Here is a 17,822-nt window from a genome sequence, read left to right on the forward strand (position 1 = left end):
GTTAGAATGCTGGGTTTTGGAATCAACCATGGCCAGGTGCAAAGAGGGAAGGTAAATTAACTAATATATAGCAGAAGTGAATGAAGTACAGGTGCTGTTGATTTTGGGTGAATGTCCTCTTGCTGGCATAAAAGCCAAAGTATTTTCTGGAGCTAATTTTAAGAAAGATGAGATTTAACAAATAATGTAATCATATTAATGTAACTTAGTGGGGTTAAATGCCAGTGATCTGAGGTATATTTTATTTTACTTTTCAGCTTTTTGAAGTAAGAGCCAAATTATGTAAGTGCACAATAAATTCATGTTATAACCACTAAGATGGAAGCTGTTCTAGATTATGGAAACCACAAAGCTTGAGTTGGTTCAGCGACTGGTGCATGCTTTAGTAAGCCAAGATGCGATCCAGTCAGTACAAATATGTAACAAAATTGAGGCAAAAAGATGTGTTTGAGCTTGTGAGGGTGAGGGCAAATCATTGTAGTTATTCAAAGAGGAGGCAGTAGTTGACCTAGTTAACAGAAAAACAATTCTGCAGTGACTAAATCTATGGTATTTTTTAAAAATTTGCTGTACATGGTATTTAAGTTCCCACTCTTCCGCATAGCTGTCCTATTTGACTTCACCTACCTGCTTACAAATAATCATTGAAAATGGAATTGATAAGATTGATTCAGTTTTACACCAAGCCAGTCTTTGTCATGACAGACAAGGTCAATTTGAGGATCTGAATTGTTTAACTTAAGAATTCTTTTATTTTAGCCAAATATGCACCATTTTACTTTTAACATCAGAAAATGGCTGTATTTAGATTATTTTTCCACCTCAGAACTGAGAATGCAAAATGGTTTATACTAATTGAACAATAGAGTTGAATCCTGTGCTTTTCTCTTGCAGCCTCTGGAGATTCTAAATGCACTTCTTCTAGTGAATGTGTCAGAAAGACACCAATAAGTCTGTGATCATGTGTTACCAGTTGCATTTAATTATAATCAACTAGATGTATGTAGAAGAGAGAGTTAATAAAAGCAGTATATTGAGCACTGGAGAGGGTCTGTATAACATTAGATACTTAAAGCTACATACCTTGATAAATAACTTGGACTGAATGAGAGAAGTTGTTCCTTCATTAAAATGGGCATCTGCCATTGGGGTAATAGATTTGATCTTACGCCTAATACAGAATGAGACTAGTTTGGTTTACTACGCCAGGCTAAATTCGGGACCAATTCTCAGTGTTACAGCTCTCAGACTTTAAAGAACAAAAGTATATTCTTTATTATTTCAGGCATTCTCTGCAAAAAAAAAAATACAGCTCTACAATAAAACCTGGAAGGTAATTTGTAGGAACAAAAAACTGTATTAAGGAAAATGCTATAATGTATTTTATGTACAGATTTCTTCAGTCATTATAATTTGACAGCTGGCAGAAATTGAGAAAAGCTTACAGGTGAAATCTGGAAGGAGAGAACTATCTACTGAGATCCTTTACAATGCTGTAATTGAGGGTCATACACATCAGCCCTGAAAATACACCATTTATGTAATATTGTAATATTAATTAGCACTGCAACCAACCTACTACATGTGACATGAAGAGCATAATAAATTAAATGTACTAAACTAAGACTGGCCTATTTTCAGTGAGTAGAAATGGTTTGTGTTTTTTAATTTAATCAGGCACAGTAAGCAGTTTGGTGGTAAATAACATGGGATCTACATAGGCGAGCCTGCTGTAAAACTAGCAATACCATTTTATAAATAAAATAAATTTTAACAGATGTGAAAAGTTGTTCCAAAATAACTATCCAAAGTAAAAATTCATTATGAAGAATTATTGTCAACGAGTATGAAGATCGTATTATCAATTGTGAATACTGAATTCCAATTGACACCAGCAGTTTCTTTTTCAGTTTAATTCTTTGACATAAACCGATGTAATTATTTCTCGCTATTGCTGCTTTAAGGAAAGGGAAAGGCATCACACATTTTTGTACATTATATTCAAACTTCAACAGTGGCAGTGCTAAAAACAATCCAGCAAATACAAAGCTTTTTTTTGGAATTGTGCCTTTCATTAAGATTTTGTGTTCTTAACTTATAACAATGAACATTGATCTCTTTTCAGCAATATTCATTTGAGTGAATTCCATATTGCTGTCAATCTTTGTCTACTTAGAAGATTCCTGTTCCAGCTGTTTGAGTGTGTACAGTTACTATCTGGTTGAGTGGTCTATTGAGGAACTGGGCATTTACATATTTAAGTGTAACAGCTACACAGTGTTTTTTGACAAAGCACACTGCAGCATTATTGATTGCTCAACATCAAAACCAGAACTTTAGTGAATCTACTAGGCATAGCTAGATTATCTTCTAATAAGATTAAGCCACTGCACAACTTGGATGAGCAGTTCTACACTTAAAGATGATTATGACATATGAAAGAATCACAATTTTAAAAGATTTGGTCATAAATGTCATCAGAATCAGGTGATATCTATAGGATATGTCTCATGGTGTAAACGTGGAAGTTGCTGGTGAATATTAAGTGTTACTCTAGAATTGGTCGTTCACATTCAATTAGTCACAGGATTTTGTAGCTGAGTGTCTTAGAAAAAGCTGCCTCTTGTTTTACATTCATGTTCTGCTCACTTCTCAGAAAAGAGGCAAAGGAGAAAAATAAGTGATCAGGCTATGAAATATATTGCAGAGCTGCCAGATTTGTGCATTATTCATATGAACTTGGTAACTAAGCTGCACGAGGCTGTTAAGTATATTAAACATACATTACCAAATAGCAAAGCAATTTCAAATTATGTAATTTTGAAATTCCCAAATAGCTAACACTGAATAGCACCAGAACCAAACTTTCCCTGTTTTAAAATGTTAAGTTCAATGAAAACAGTAAATTTTCATTTCCTTCAAATGAAAGGCCTTAGTTTAGAACTGAATGGAAAGCACATGCAATTAATACCTGCCTTTCATACAATTTGATGTATTTCACCTTTGCTTTTGTAAATATTCTTATAAGCCCAGTCAAAACTGGAACCTATAAAAAAGGCAAACAAATGGTGACCAGAATTACTTAATGTACTAATTTTAAATTCCAAAATTTACCAGAAATAAGCACAGGAAAAATGTAATTGATTTGTTACATAAATTTGGAATCATGTTGAAGCTCAGAATAAACAAATGTTTATATTAACTCTTCAAATAACCTTAGCTACTCCCAAGGTCCTTGATCTGAAAAACTGAATAATGGCAGTTTACAATTGATTATGTGGAAGTGCTTTTTAATCAACTGAAAACAGAATTTGACTTTTGAGAGGTTATTTTTCCCAAAACATTTAGATTGATTTTAGAAAAGCATCTATCAAGCTCTGAACCTTTTCTCATCAATGACACATTTGTCAAATCAAAGGTGTACTCCCCATGACACTTTGTCAAATTTTAATGGTTAAAACATTGTGCAACTTAACTGCAATATCCTGATACACAATTTATCCAGCAGGCTATACAGCAGTGATGGACTTTCAGGGGAAGGACATCTCAGAGATGAAATCAAGACTTGCACAAAAGTTTTCAAAACTAAAAGTGAAATATCTCCGAATAAAAATTGCTAAGCTCAGCTACAGGCAAAAGTTAAATACAAATGCAGACAAGCCCTCTGCCTAATAGTCCCTAGTGGTTTTCAACTTGGTTGAACACAATCTCTATGCAAGCCATAGTACTGAATCTACTACTAATTCTGCTGTAGGTAACACCAACACTGGATTTAACCATAGTAACAATAAATTCTTTCTTTTCTCTATAAAAATACCATTAACTGTACTGCAGTGTGCACACACAGGAAAAGCTAAATCAGATACTAATGCTTATAGGTTTCTATTGCAAAGCTGATTATCAACTTCATTTGTAATGGGAGCTTCAAAATTGCTTCTGAAGGGGTTGAGGAGGTCAAGTAATCAGGCCATTCTAGAATGAACTAAGGTTGAAGGAAGCAAAGGAAATAAAGATTGTACTTTTTTAAAAGCTGCTCTGATACATGCAGGGACAAATAGATAACAGAGACACTAACTTCATGACGACACAATGCACACTTAGAAGGCACAACATCAGCACAAACAAAAACTGAAAAAAATGTCCCTATGATTTAACTTCATAAAACTTGGAGAATCCAAGGGTGCAAGATACACCTCTTGTTTTTTTCTAAATACACCAAATAAAATCAGCCATAAATTACCAATTTGGTAAAGTGTTTTTCCATTTCTATTTGGGGTAATTAGTATTTTTTTTACAGTAAATGGACTTTAAACAATTTGGTGAGGTCTCCACAGAGGTAAAATCTGCAGTTGTAAAGGAAACGAAGACCTCCAAGTGCAGGCTAGAAACAATCCATCAGAAAGCCAAGCTTACCAACATTGTTCAAATTACATTGCAACTCTGGGCTACACATCAAGATGCCCTTCACCTTAAAAGTGCATTTTTATTAATAAAGGCTTGTATTTTCCAAGTGAATTGACACTAATGAATTATCTGTGGATACATAAAGAAACCATCTGAACAGTGGTTGCTTTGTACCCACAATCCTATGCACTATGTGCTATTTCTTTCTTCAAAACGATGTAATTTATCTCAGTATTAGGTGAGTGCCTCGTGCATGAGTATTGTAGTACAAGCACATGTCCTTAACCTATTTTTTTCCTCACAGAAGTCCAAAGCTGAAGTAGCTTGTCACATTGTGATCCCTCAGGCATATTTGCAGTAGCTTCAGGGTCTTCCTTAAATGGATGAGGACAGCTTTATGCTGCTGCTGGAGTAACCTTCATCACTACCAACACTTTGGAGGCTGCTGTGGTCATCAAGGTCGCTGATGCTAGAAGTGCTAATATTGTCCATGTCTCCATGGGAGAATTCTGTACTCTCAACATCCACTTCAATTTCTTCTAGAAATAAGCAAAAGACAGACCATTAGAAGTGTGTCAGATAATTATACCAAACAAAAAAATGCTTTACAATATTTTAAAATTGCCTAGTCTAAACTTTTAAGTGCAGAATAACCCAAAATGTTATGGTCAAGTTTGTCAAATAAGAGTACCAAAAATTAGTGGTTCTCTTTGTAATTCAAGCCCGATTTACCACTGCCTGCTATACATAAACTCATTTCTTGAGAGCAGCATACTTGCAGGTGATGTTACTATATTATACCCTAAACATACAAACACTCTTAAAAGTGACATGGACTTCACATGAAAAAAAGATGCACACAAAGATTTAAGAAACTCTGCAGTTGTCCCCTTTTCAAACATGTATGGGTGTCAGATTAGATTCTGGAATGCCATCAGCAACAATGTTGGCACTAAGTTAGTTGAACTGACAAATCCTCTGGTAGGAAACCAAGATGTTACAAGCAATTTCTAAGACACTGAGTATCTTGTGAAGCACAAAATAAAGTCCAAAACACAAGTGACGGTGCTGTAGGTTGATATACCAAAACATTGTTAATCATCTATTATATATTGAAATACTTACTTTAGGGAATTACAAACCACATAGATAGTGTTACTCCAATCATCAATCAATAGCAAGTTGTGTGGACAACAGCATTTACCTCGTTCTGAATCTGAACGATCAGAGAAGACATTAGATCCTATACTATCTATTCGTAGTCGTTCATTCTCTGGCAGACCCTGTAGCTGTTCCAGTCTCCTCTTTAAAAAACGATGTTCTCTTTCCAGGTGCTCAATCTGGTACATTGACTTCCTATCCAATTCTTCAAGTTTCTGACACAGAAAAATACAAAATACAAAAAATGAGTAATAAGCTTTTCAAAGTAAGCCAATCAGAGGAGTTAATTACCAAGCTAATTAGCACCTGTGGCATTTACTGAGCTGTCTTTAAGCAGATCTTAAAATTAGCGCACGTACAATTATAAGAGAATTCCATTACTGTGATTAAGAGTACTTAATCAAACAAGTGTAAAAAATGAAAAACTGAAATAGCTTTTTTCTAATCTATTTTTGATCTATCAACATAACATTTCTAAATAATTTATACTATAATTTAAGTTATTAGTGTGGCCATGACACAAAAAGCTTTAATTTCAACTTTAAATATTAATTACAGTATTAAGCAGTGGTAAAATATGCAAGCGTAACAGTGCATCACCAAATAGAAAGAGCACGGAAATACAGCATGTTAAAGTTAAAGGTGCCTCATCTAAATGTACATAGAATTCATAACAAGATGGATGCATTGATGAAATGGAAATAAGCAGGTATGATCTGATAGCCATTAAAGAGCGACAAAGTCAACAGAATCAGGGTCTGGTTATTCAAGGATATTTCGCATTTCCAATGGTAAAATTAAGTGAAATAGCTCTGTTAATAAAGAATAGTGATGAGGAATGTGATTGGCTCAAAAGCTTAAAATGAATCAGTTCAGTAAGAAATAGTAAAAGTAGGAAGTCAGTGGTGGGAGTAGTATATAGTCTCAACAGTAGCTGCACTATTGGGGAGAGATCATGTAACATAAGCTTTTTTAAATAAAAATGGTACTATGATTACAGAGTAGATAGCACTACTGATTAAGATAGATCAGTAGTAGCAGGCAGTTCCAATAATATTCACTAGATTGATTTCTGAGATGAAGGGGGCTAATGTGTGCAGATAGGCTGAGCAGGCTGGGTTTTTACCATTGAATTACAGAATAAATAATCTTATCAAAACAAAAGATTATGAAGAAAATTGAAAGCAATGAAAGATGTTTCCTCTATGTGAGATATCTAGCAGGGGCATATTTTCATAATAATGAATTACCCATTACAGATGACAATGAGGTGGAATTTCTTTCCTCACAGAATTGTAAACATCTGGAATTCTCTATTCCAGAGAGTCTTTAAACATGGTTACTGAATACATCTATGCTAGAGACTAACAGATGTTCAAACTAGAAGAGGATTAATGGAAATGGGGAGAGACATGAAATGGGGCTGAAGCAAAAATTGGAACAGCCGTGATCTTACTGGATGGCAGAGTGAACTATTCTTGTAATTTTCTAATGAAACTGAAGGTATTTATTAACATATATAAACAGCAATGTAGATGTAGTGTTTTGGTTTACCTTAATATGTGCTTTGGCTTTATTGAGTAAACCAAGAGTAGTGTGCCTGGTACACTCTGATCCCAGTGGTATAAGTTCCTTCAATCTTTCCAAGCAGAGACGAAGATGTGCTCGACTGTAATCAAAAATGTAATGTATTCTTGCTTCAATACTCAATCCAATACACAACTAGTGAACATTTTAACAATTAAATATTCAGCAATAATTTAAACAATTGACAGAATACTCATTGGCATTAAGTGGTTAGCAAACTAGCCAAACTAATGATGTTTCTATACAATGTTAAATGTCTACCTAATGGTGATCGGAGGAAATTTTTAAATTTGGTTTTGGCTTTGTTACTAAGCTATTTGCCTTGATTTTCTATAGAATGGATAATACTATCTAATATTCTATAGGTTCTGAATGACCAGTGAGTCCAATACTGAAATTTGAGCAAAAACATTCTTCATTCCAATGTTGGAAACAAAACACTGCAGTTAAACAATAAGACCTGGAATAGAGTAATACTGTGCCCAATTCTAGCACCATTAACCTGTAGCAGAATAAAACTTCCCTAAATGGTATTAGCAATAGTCGAACATTCAATATTCTCTTCAACTTTATTCTTTTCATTGGATTTTAAAATGTCTTTTTCATTTATTCCAAACAAAGCAGGTTTTATTAACCCAATTTTCCATGAAACCACATTATTTTAAAGGACTGTATTCTTTTCCAGGCTCCACAGCACTCTTCAAGTCACTGCTTACTCCATACATTATTTATATTTAAGTGAGCCATCTTTTCCATTTCTATTACTTTTGACTTGCAATGGCAGTCTGTTTACACCCAACACCTTTCTTGGTAGATGGGTCATATGCATTGGATTAGCACAGAAAGTCATAAGGATCATGTCTAAGGAAGCATAAAATATATCATCATTCACGGCCTTATTCATCATGAGTTTATAGACAGTCAGATTTTATCTACGTTGCTTTGAGGGCCACATATTCTCAGGCTAAACTTCACCAAACTATTCCTCACAAATGTGAAGATAAAGAATCTTCACATGCTGGATATCTGAAATGAAAACAAAGTTCCAAAAACAGTCAGTGATCTGGCAGTTTTCTGGTTTTATTTCAGGTAGAAACACTTAATTGTGTTTCTTTTCCACAGATATTGCCTGGTCTTACTGAAATATGATTTTCCATGTCCTCAAATAAAGCTCACATTGGACTGAACTGCTTTGTATATGGGGATCAATATTTTTCTTGCTTATCATTTTAAAAAAAACTTTTTGTATTCTTCATCTGAAAGTGAAGAATCTCTGATTGTTTCCTATGAGACCAGGTTTCTTAACCTACATTCTTACTCTACCTTAAAACTTTATATCTACCTTAAAATTTCACAATGCCCACCTAGTTTTATATCACCGTGTCTTTACTTCCAACTGAAGGCCTGGCCTTGTATTGATCCCTGTGATACTCCATGAACATCAATATAAAATGAGCTGTTTTTCCTGGTTTGATTGCTGTTATTTAACTAATCCTCTATTCACAAGCTTTATTTTTTTCAGCTCTGTTAAGCCATTTGTAGCACACATGCATCTGTTCTCTATCTGTATTGTATTCTGTGTCATGTGTTTATGATGTAACTAGTCACTTGAGTGGTGGGGTAGTAAAAGCAAAGGGAATAAGTTGCTTATTTAGTTGCAGTTTGTAGCTTGGGGCTGGCTGATGGATATCATATATTTTGCTGACCGCTCATTTACACTTAGCTTGCACTTGCATAAACTTAAGTTCAATCGCTTCAAGATTGTACTGCTAATGAAGGATCAGATCAGGGATTCGGCTTTTGGAGCAATCATTAGAGCTGGGGGAGTATCATGCAAGTATAACAGATCTGCAGGGTTGCAGGCAGCGACAATTATTTTGGTTTTGGCTTTAGTTTGGTTTGGCTGCACCTTTCATAGTTTTTTTGTAGTGCCTTAGCAAATGTATTTTTAAAGTCTAAATATTTTAAGGATGTTACCTCAGTATGGTAATAAGTGGATGTGATATATCTGAACCTTCTAAAAGAAATGTTTCCCAACAACCAATAAAAGTGTCCTGTATGGACATCAAAAATTTTGCCTAAAGAAAGTGATCTTTTTGTATAATAAAACATAGGGACATCAGTTAGGAGCACTTGTTAAAGTTGTTGAAATGGAAGCCCTGATAATTCTTTCTTACCTCTCCTAGCTCTTCACCATTACCTATTCTCTCCCCTCCTCACCTCATTTCAGGGGTTAAAGCAGCCAATTCATAGAGGGCTAGATCGTCTTAATTTGTATATATCAGCTAATTACAGGATAAACTCAGAGCCATCAAAAAAAAGGTTCCATATTGAAGAATTGCTGCAGATATAACAACCAAAGAGGTTCTTTTTGGAATTTGTCAGTAGTCTATTTTTTCACTATGATTCATTCAAGAGCTTTTAGGTCAATGAAAGAGAATTAAAACTTCAGCTCCTTGTTCCCTTTATTTGCAGAATTTTTTTTAAAACATTGCAGTGACTGTTCAGAATGTAGTTTTCCATTTTTACAGAATACATTAGACCAAAAGACATAGCAGCAGAATTAGACCATTCAGCCCATTGAGTCAGCTCTGCCATTTCATCATGGCTGATCCTGGATCCCATTCAACCCCATACAGCTGCCCTCTCACCATATCCCTTGATGCCCAGACCATTCAGGAACCTATCAACTTCCGCTTTGGATACACCCACGGACTTGACCTCCACTATAGCCTGTAGCAGAGCATTCCACAGATTCACTACTCTCTGGCTAAAGAAAATCCTCTTTACTTCTGTTGTAAATGTGCCTTATAAAGCCTCAGCATTTTCTCCTTGATTTTACATTCTATTCTCCTCAAAATGAATAACAACATTGCATTTGTCTTCTTCACCACAGACTCAACCTGTGAATTAACCTGGGAGTCTTGCACGAGGACTCCTAAGTCCCTGTGCATCTCTGATGTTTGAATTTTATCCCCATTTAGATAATAGTCTGCACTATTGTTCCTTTTATCAAAATACATTATCATACATTTCCCAACACTGTATTCCCTGCCACTTTTATGCCCAATTTGTCTAAGTCCTGCTACAATCGCATTGCTTCCGCAACACTACCTACCCCTCCACCCATTTTCATATCATTCGCAAACTTTGCCACACAGCCATCAATTCCATTATCTAAGTTATTGACAAACAATGTGAAAAGTAGTGGTCCCTATACTGACCCCCGAGAAACACCACTAGTCACTGGCAGCCAACCAGGAAAGGCTCACTGTCTCCCATTCGCTGTCTCCTACCTGTTAGCCATTCCTCCATCCATGCCAGTATATTTCCTGTAACACCATAGGAATTATGAGGCACTTTATCAAATGCCTTCTGAAAATCTAAGTAAATGACAGTCACTGCCTCTCCTTTGTCCACCATGCTTGTTACTTCCTTGAAGAATTCTAACAGATTTGTGAGGCAAGAATTCCTTTTACAGAAACCATGATGACTGACTTGTTTTGTCAATAACCTCGTCCTTGATAATAGACTCCAACACTTTCCCAACCACTGAGTTTAGGCCAACTAGCCTACAATTCCCTCTCTTCTTAAAAGTGTGGGAGTGTCACTGCAATTTTCCAGTCCTCTGGGACCATGCCAGAATCAAGTGTTTGTTGAAAGATCATGGCCAATGTATCCATTATGTCTTTAGCAACCTCTCTCAGGACTCTGGGATGTAGTCCTTCTGGTCCAGGTGGCTTATCTACCTTAAGACCCTTGAGTTTGACTAGCATTTTTCCTTTGTAATAGCAATGGCACTCACTCCTGCTCCCTGATGCTTATGGACCTCTGGCATACAGCTAGTGTCTTCCACAGTAAAAAAGTACAAAGTACTCATTACGTTCATCTGCAATTTCTTTGTTCCCCATTACTGCTTGACCAGCATCATTTTCCAGTGGTCCAATATCAATTCGCAACTCCCTTTTATTGTTAGATAACTGGAAAATATTTCAGCATCCTGCTTTGTATTATTGACTAGTTTGCCCTCATATTTCATCTTTTCCCTTATAGCTTTTTTAGTTGCCCTTTATGGGATTTTAAAAGCTTCCTAATCATCCAACTTCCCACTCAGTTTTGCTAAATTATATGCCCTATCCTTGGCATTAATTTCCCTGGTCAGCCACGGTTGCCCACCTCTGCCATTTGAGAACAACTTCTTCTGTGGAATATATCTATCCCGCACCATTTGAACTACTCCCAGAACCTTCAGCCATCTCTGCACTGCTGTCACTCCTGTCAGTACCCTCTTCCAATCCACCTGGGCAAACTCCTCTTTCATGCCTCTATAATTCGCTTTAGTCCATTGCGGTACTGATACATGTGACTTGTGCTTCTCCCTCTCATATTATGATCACTGCTTTCAAGGGTTCCTTTACATTAAGCTGACTAATAAAATCGGGATTATTACACAACACCCAAGCTAAGATAGCCTTTCCCCTTGTAGACTTGAGCACAAGCTGCTCTAAAAAGCCATCTCGTAGGCATTCAACATATGCCCTCTCTCGAGATTGTTCCAATCCCCTCGCATATTGAAGTCCCCCATTACAATTGTGCCATTACCCTTATTATATTACCCTTATAGACATTCTTGCTATTGAGGGAGTGCAGTGTAGGTTCACAAGGTTAATTCCCGGAATGGCGGGACTGTCATATGTTGAAAAATTGGAGCGAGTGGGCTTGTATACACTGGAATTTAGAAGGATGAGAGGGGATCTGATTGAAACATATAAGATTATTAAGGGATTGGACACAATGGAGGCAGGAAGCATGTTCCCGCTGATGGGTGAGTCCAGAACTAGCCACAGTTTAAGAATAAGGGGTAGACCATTTAGAACAGAAATGCGGAAGAACTTTTTCACCCAGACAGTGGTGGCTATGTGGAATGCTCTGCCCCAGAAGGCAGTGGAGGCCAAGTCTCTGGATGCATTCAAGAGAGAGTTAGATAGAGCTCTTATAGATAGTGGGGTCAAGGGATATGGGGAGAGGGCAGGAACGGGTACTGATTGTGTATGATCAGCCATGATCACAGTGAATGGCGGTGCTGGCTAGAAGGGTCGAAAGGCCTGTTCCTGCACCTACTGTCTATTGTTTATTGTCTATTGCCTATTATTACATACCTGTTCCAGCTCACACATCTCAACCCCACATCTTGGCTACTATTTAGAGAAGTGCATATATATTTTTTTAACCCTTGTAGTTTCTTAACTCCATCCACAAAAATTCAACATTCTTTGAACCTATGTCACCTCTTTTTAAAGACATAATTCCATCTCTTACCAACAGAGCCACACCACCGCCTATGTCTTCCTGCCTGTCCTTTCAATAGAAAGTATATCTTTTGAAGTAAAGCTCCCAACTATGGTCTTCTTTCAGCCGCGACTCAGTGATGCCCACTTTGCCATACTTTGTCTGTATGTATAAAACTACAAGAGAATGTATGGTCCTTGGTCAGAGGAGGCTTGAGTAGCTCAAACCAAGTCCATCGTAAGATATGACAATACAAAACTGTTCTGTTCAATGCCATTTTATGCTTTGATCAGATCTGTTACTAATCTGCCACTCTTTGATATGTAACACCATTTTAACTTAAGATGACTTTCAGAAAGTGCAGAATTAAATTCATTATGTAATTTTTGTATTTTACTCAGCTTGTTAACACTTTCTAGCAGGTCAATTGCCAAACTGCATTAAGCTCCATACAAGATGGAATAAATTTAACAGTTTAAAACTTTAATTAAAAAGTACCATTAAGCAATGGTACATAATTATTTAAAAGGAATATCTGGCTTTGACAATATGTTACATTAATCAAAAGAAACAACAAAAAAGTCCTGCTTTATTATTTTAGCTACCATTCAACATGTTGCCTTAATTATGTGTTTTTCCTTGAACTGTAATTGTGAAACAAAATATAACTTTGTGTGTGAACAGCAGATATAATGAACCTGTAGTAAGAGATATTAAGGATGATTTAAAATCTGGGATTATCTACATAAGGACCAGACTCCTGAAGAAATGCATCCTTGACCCTGGCTAGTATTCTAATGTGTGGAGACTAATAAACTGAGAATGACTCTCCTTCTCTTGAAAGTCTGGTTAAAATCAGTATGAAAACAATGAAGACAAAAGACCTTCAAAGTTCATAACACCATAAAGATGGCAAAAAACTTAAAACTGATGGTAAATTATATAGCTTCTGATTTCCTAAAGTAAAACATTTTGTGTAATTTCCCAGGCCTTAACTGCCATCTTCTTTCTACACCCGCTACACTGACTGCTAAATAATAAACATCTAAATCTGACAGGTTTTAATGACACTAATACCAAACATTACATTAAAGTATACATTATGCTAACTTACATTTATATACATACCTACCAGCACATAGACAAAACAAAAGATCAAAGTGAGCACATACAGACACAAGCCTCTGGTCATTTTCCAAACCTACTTTCCCAGGTCCGTCAATAGGAAGAGTCAGAAAATCTAGTTCATAATATATATGATTGGAAAACAAAGTGAAAAGGATTAACATAAACTGTATTTAGTTTTTATTCATATACTTTACACAGAACGAACATAGAGCATGTAGCTTGGAGACTGAGCTTTGGGATTACAGTCACCAGTGGCCTGCTGGGGAGATGGTACTGTCTGGATATTGGAGCCAGAGGAATAGGCTAGAGTTTTGTAAAAGAATATCCTATGATGCCAAATGAACTAAAATATAAACACACAGAAACCTGACGAAAGGAAGCCAAGTTTAAAAATATTTATTAACTTTTCATGGGCTGTAGGCCACAAAGCGAGTACAAAGAAAGGGGATGGCGACAAAATGAAAATAAAAAGAAAACATGAATAACAATTGTGGTATTTCTTAACCAGGAACACATTTTCACTCAGGTCCGTTGACCGGGTTTAAAGGGGGAAGCAACTCGCAGCAGTTTATTTGGAGCTCTGACCAGCAAATAATCAGCGTTTGAGATTGATTAGCAAGAACAAATTCAAGGAAGGCAGGGGCAAGCACAGCGGCCATTGTCACAATGGCCATCATTGGAGTGGATAGTTAGGGTGGTGATTTTGAGGCTTCAGTCTGAAAAAGCAAAATAGAAAAACTCTAGGTAGAGTTTTTTTCCTTCCCTTCTTCAGATTTGCTCAATTAGAACAATAGAGATAGATCAAGCAGGATAGCTGAATGCTCCCCTTGCAGGATGTGGGAAGGCAGGGAGACCTCTAGTGTCTCTGACAACTGCAACTGTAGCAAGAGCATCTAGCTACAGCTTCTAACAAACCACAGTAAGGAGATGAAGCTGGAAATGGATGAACTCCAGATCATTTGGGGTCCAAGGGGTAACAGACAGGACATATAGAGTAGTAGTTACACCCAAGGTGCAGGACACAGGAAACTGTGTGACTGTCAGGAAGGGGAAAGGTGTTAAACAGCCAGTGCAGAGTTACCCCTGTGGACATCCCCCTCAACAACAGGTATAACACATTGGATACTATTGGGAAGGGATGACCTAACAGAGGAGAGTCACAGCCGTTGAGTCTCTGGCACTGAGTCTGGCTCTGTGCACTGTGCACTAGCAGAGGTGCACTGTGGTGATAGGAGATTCACTAGTTAGGGGAACAGAAAGAAGGCTCTATAGGCAAAAATGAGATTCCTCCCGGGTGCCAGGGTCCAGGACATCTTCAATCAAGTCCTCAGCGTTCTCAAGTAGAAAGGTACACAGCCTGTGGTCATGGTCCATGTAGGTACCAATGACATGGGTAGGATGAGTGACGAGGTTCTGCATTGGGAGTTCAGGGAGTTAGGTGCTAAGTTAAGGGCAGGACCTCCAGGGTTCTGATCTCAGGATTGCTACCCCTGCCACATGCTAGTGAGGCCAAGACTAGGAAGATTATACAGTTTAATACATGGCTAAGTAGTTGGTTTTTGAGAGAAGGCATTAGGAATTTTGGATCATTGGGCTCTCTTCCAGGGAAGGCGGAGCCTGTACAAAAGTAACGATTTGTAACTGAATTAATAAAGGCGGATTAATAAAGTTTGTTAATGCTGCACAGTGGGGTTTAAACTAGAGCTGCAGGGAGATAGGGAACCAGAGTGTTAGAACAGTTAGTAGAGAGATTGTGGAGACAGATATTGGTAAGACCTCAGACAAAATCAGGAATTAAATGGCGTGACTAGTATCCTGAGCTGTGTACATTTCAATGCAAGAAGTATTGTGGAAAAGCGGATGAGCTCTGGGCATGGATCAACACCTGGAATTATGACATTGTAGCCCATTAGTGAGACTTGGTTGCAGGAGGGGCAGGACTGGCAGCTCAATATTCTGGGGTTCCGTTGTTTTAGATGCAACAGAGCGGGAGGGATTGAAGGAGGAGGGGTAGCAATACTAGTCAAGGAAAATGTCACGGCAGTGCTCCATTAGGACAGACTTGAGAACTCATCCAGTGAGGCATTATAGGCGGGCCTAAGAGATAAGAAAGGTATGACCATGTTAATGGGACTATATTACAAACCACTCAACAGTCCTAGGGATTAAGAGGAACACAGTTGTAAAGATATAGCAGATGGCTGCAAGAGACACAAGGTTGTTATAGTAGATGATTTTAACTTTTTACATATTGACTGGGACTCCCACATTGTAAAAGGACTAGATGGGATAGAGTTTGTCAAATGTGTTCAGGTAAGTTTCCTTCATCAGTACGTAGAAGTCACAATGAGGGAGTACGCAATACTGGATCTGCTATTATGGAGAGAGACAGGACAGGTAACAGAAGTTTATGCAGGGGAACACTTTGCATCTAGTGATCATAATGCCATTAGTTTCAAAGTAAATATGCAAAAAGATAGGTCTAGTCCATGGAGTGATATTCTAAATTGGAGAAAGGCCAATTTTGCTGGTATCAGAAATGATTTGGCAAGTGTGGATCGGGACAGGCCATTTTCTGGCAAGGTGTACTTGGTAAATGGGAGGCCTACAAAAGCAAAATTGTGTGAGTATGTGCCTGTCAGTATAAAACGTAAAGATAACAAATGTAGGGAACATTGGTTTTCAAGAGAGAGGCCCTGGTTAAGAGGAAAAAAGGTGTCGGGAGACAGGTAGGAACAGATTAGGTGCTTGTGGAGTATAAGAAATGCAAGAGGACACTTAAGAAAGAAATCAGGAGGGCTAAAAGAAGACATGCTCTAACAGACAAGGTGATTCTACAGATAAGCTAAGAGCAAAAGGATTGCAAGGGACAAAATTAGTCCTCTGGAAGACCAGAATAGTGATTCATGTGTGAAGTTAAAACAGATGAGGGAGATCATAAGTAATTTTTTTGCATCTGTATTTACTCAGGAGACAGACACAGTCTAGAAAAGTGAGGCTAAGCGGCTTCAACTTCATAGGCCCTGTACAGATTACAGAGGATGAGGTTTTTGCTATTCCAAGGCAAATCAGAGTGGATAAATCCCCAGGGTTTGACAAGGTGCTCCCTCAGACTCTACAGGAGACAAGTGCAGAAATTGCTGGGACCCTAGCAGAGATATTAAATCATCCCCAGTAACAGGAGAGGTACCAGAGGATTGGAAGATAGCCATGTTGTTCCACTCTAAACATAAACCAAGAAATTATAGGCCAGTCAATCTGTCATCAGTTGTGGGAAGGTTTTTGGTAGGCATTCTAAGAGTCTGAATATACAAGTATTTGGGTATTCATGGGCTGATTAAGGATAGTCAGCATGGCTTTGTGCATGGTAGATCGTCTAAGCAATCTTATAGAGTTTTTTGAGGCAGTTACCAGGAATGTTATAAAAGTAACGGCACAGATGTTGTCTACATGGACTTAAGCAATGCATTTGACAAGGTTCAGTCGCTCGGCATTCAAGATGAGGTAGTAAATCTGATTAGACATTGGGTTTGTGGGAGAAGCCAGAAAGTGGTAGTAGATGGCTACCTCTCTGACTAGTGGCCTGTGACTAGTGCAGTGATTGGTGCTGGTTCCTTTGTTGTTTGTCATCTATATCAAAGATTTGGATGATAATGTTGTTAATTGGATCAGCAAATTTGAGGATTACACCAAGATTGGGGTGTGGTGGATAGCAAGGAAAGCTATCATGGCTTGAAGAGGGATCTGCATCAGCTGGAAAAATGAGCTGAAAATGGCAGGTGGAATTTAATGTAGACAGGTCGAGGTTTTGGACTTCGGCAAGACCAACCTGGGTAGGTCTTACACAGTGAACAGTAGGACACTGAGGGGTGTGGTAAAACAAAGGGCTCTGGCATTACTGGTACACAATTCGTAGAAAGTGGCATCACATGTAGATAGGGTCATAAAGAAAGCTTTTGGTACACTGGCCTTTATAAATCAATGTACAATATTGAATATAGGAGATGGGATGTTACATTGAAGTTGTAAAAGACATTGGTGAGACCTTATTTGGAATACTGTATGAAGTTTTGGTCACTTACCTACGAGAAAGATGTAAACAAGGTTTAAAGAGTGTAGAGAAATTTTTTAAGGACGTTGGCATGTCTGGAGTTATAAGAAATGACTAAATATGTTAGGAAAGTATTGCTTAGAATGTAGAAGATTGAGAGGAGATTTGATAAACATATCCAAAATTATGACGGGTATAGATG

At 37.5% G+C, this 17,822-nt stretch overlaps 1 protein-coding gene across 3 annotated transcripts in view; it reads right to left on the minus strand.

The window, feature by feature from the left end:
* Nucleotides 1–974: 974 nt before the first annotated feature.
* mxi1 (max interactor 1, dimerization protein) overlaps nucleotides 975–17,822 on the minus strand; it is a 66,727-nt gene continuing 49,879 nt past the window's right edge. For 2 of the 3 annotated variants that reach the window (XM_059946993.1, XM_059946995.1), the window contains exons 4-6: nucleotides 7,120–7,234; nucleotides 5,609–5,780; nucleotides 975–4,943 (exon numbers count right to left, since the gene is read on the minus strand). In XM_059946993.1, coding sequence (XP_059802976.1) covers nucleotides 4,780–4,943; nucleotides 5,609–5,780; nucleotides 7,120–7,234 — 451 coding nt within the window. In that variant the 3' untranslated portion in view covers nucleotides 975–4,779. The remainder of the gene's footprint in view (nucleotides 4,944–5,608; nucleotides 5,781–7,119; nucleotides 7,235–17,822) is intronic. The other variant, XM_059946994.1, reaches the window with a different exon arrangement.

Source organism: Hypanus sabinus, chromosome 22 (genome assembly GCF_030144855.1).
Source record: "Hypanus sabinus isolate sHypSab1 chromosome 22, sHypSab1.hap1, whole genome shotgun sequence".
Lineage (NCBI taxonomy): Eukaryota > Metazoa > Chordata > Chondrichthyes > Myliobatiformes > Dasyatidae > Hypanus > Hypanus sabinus.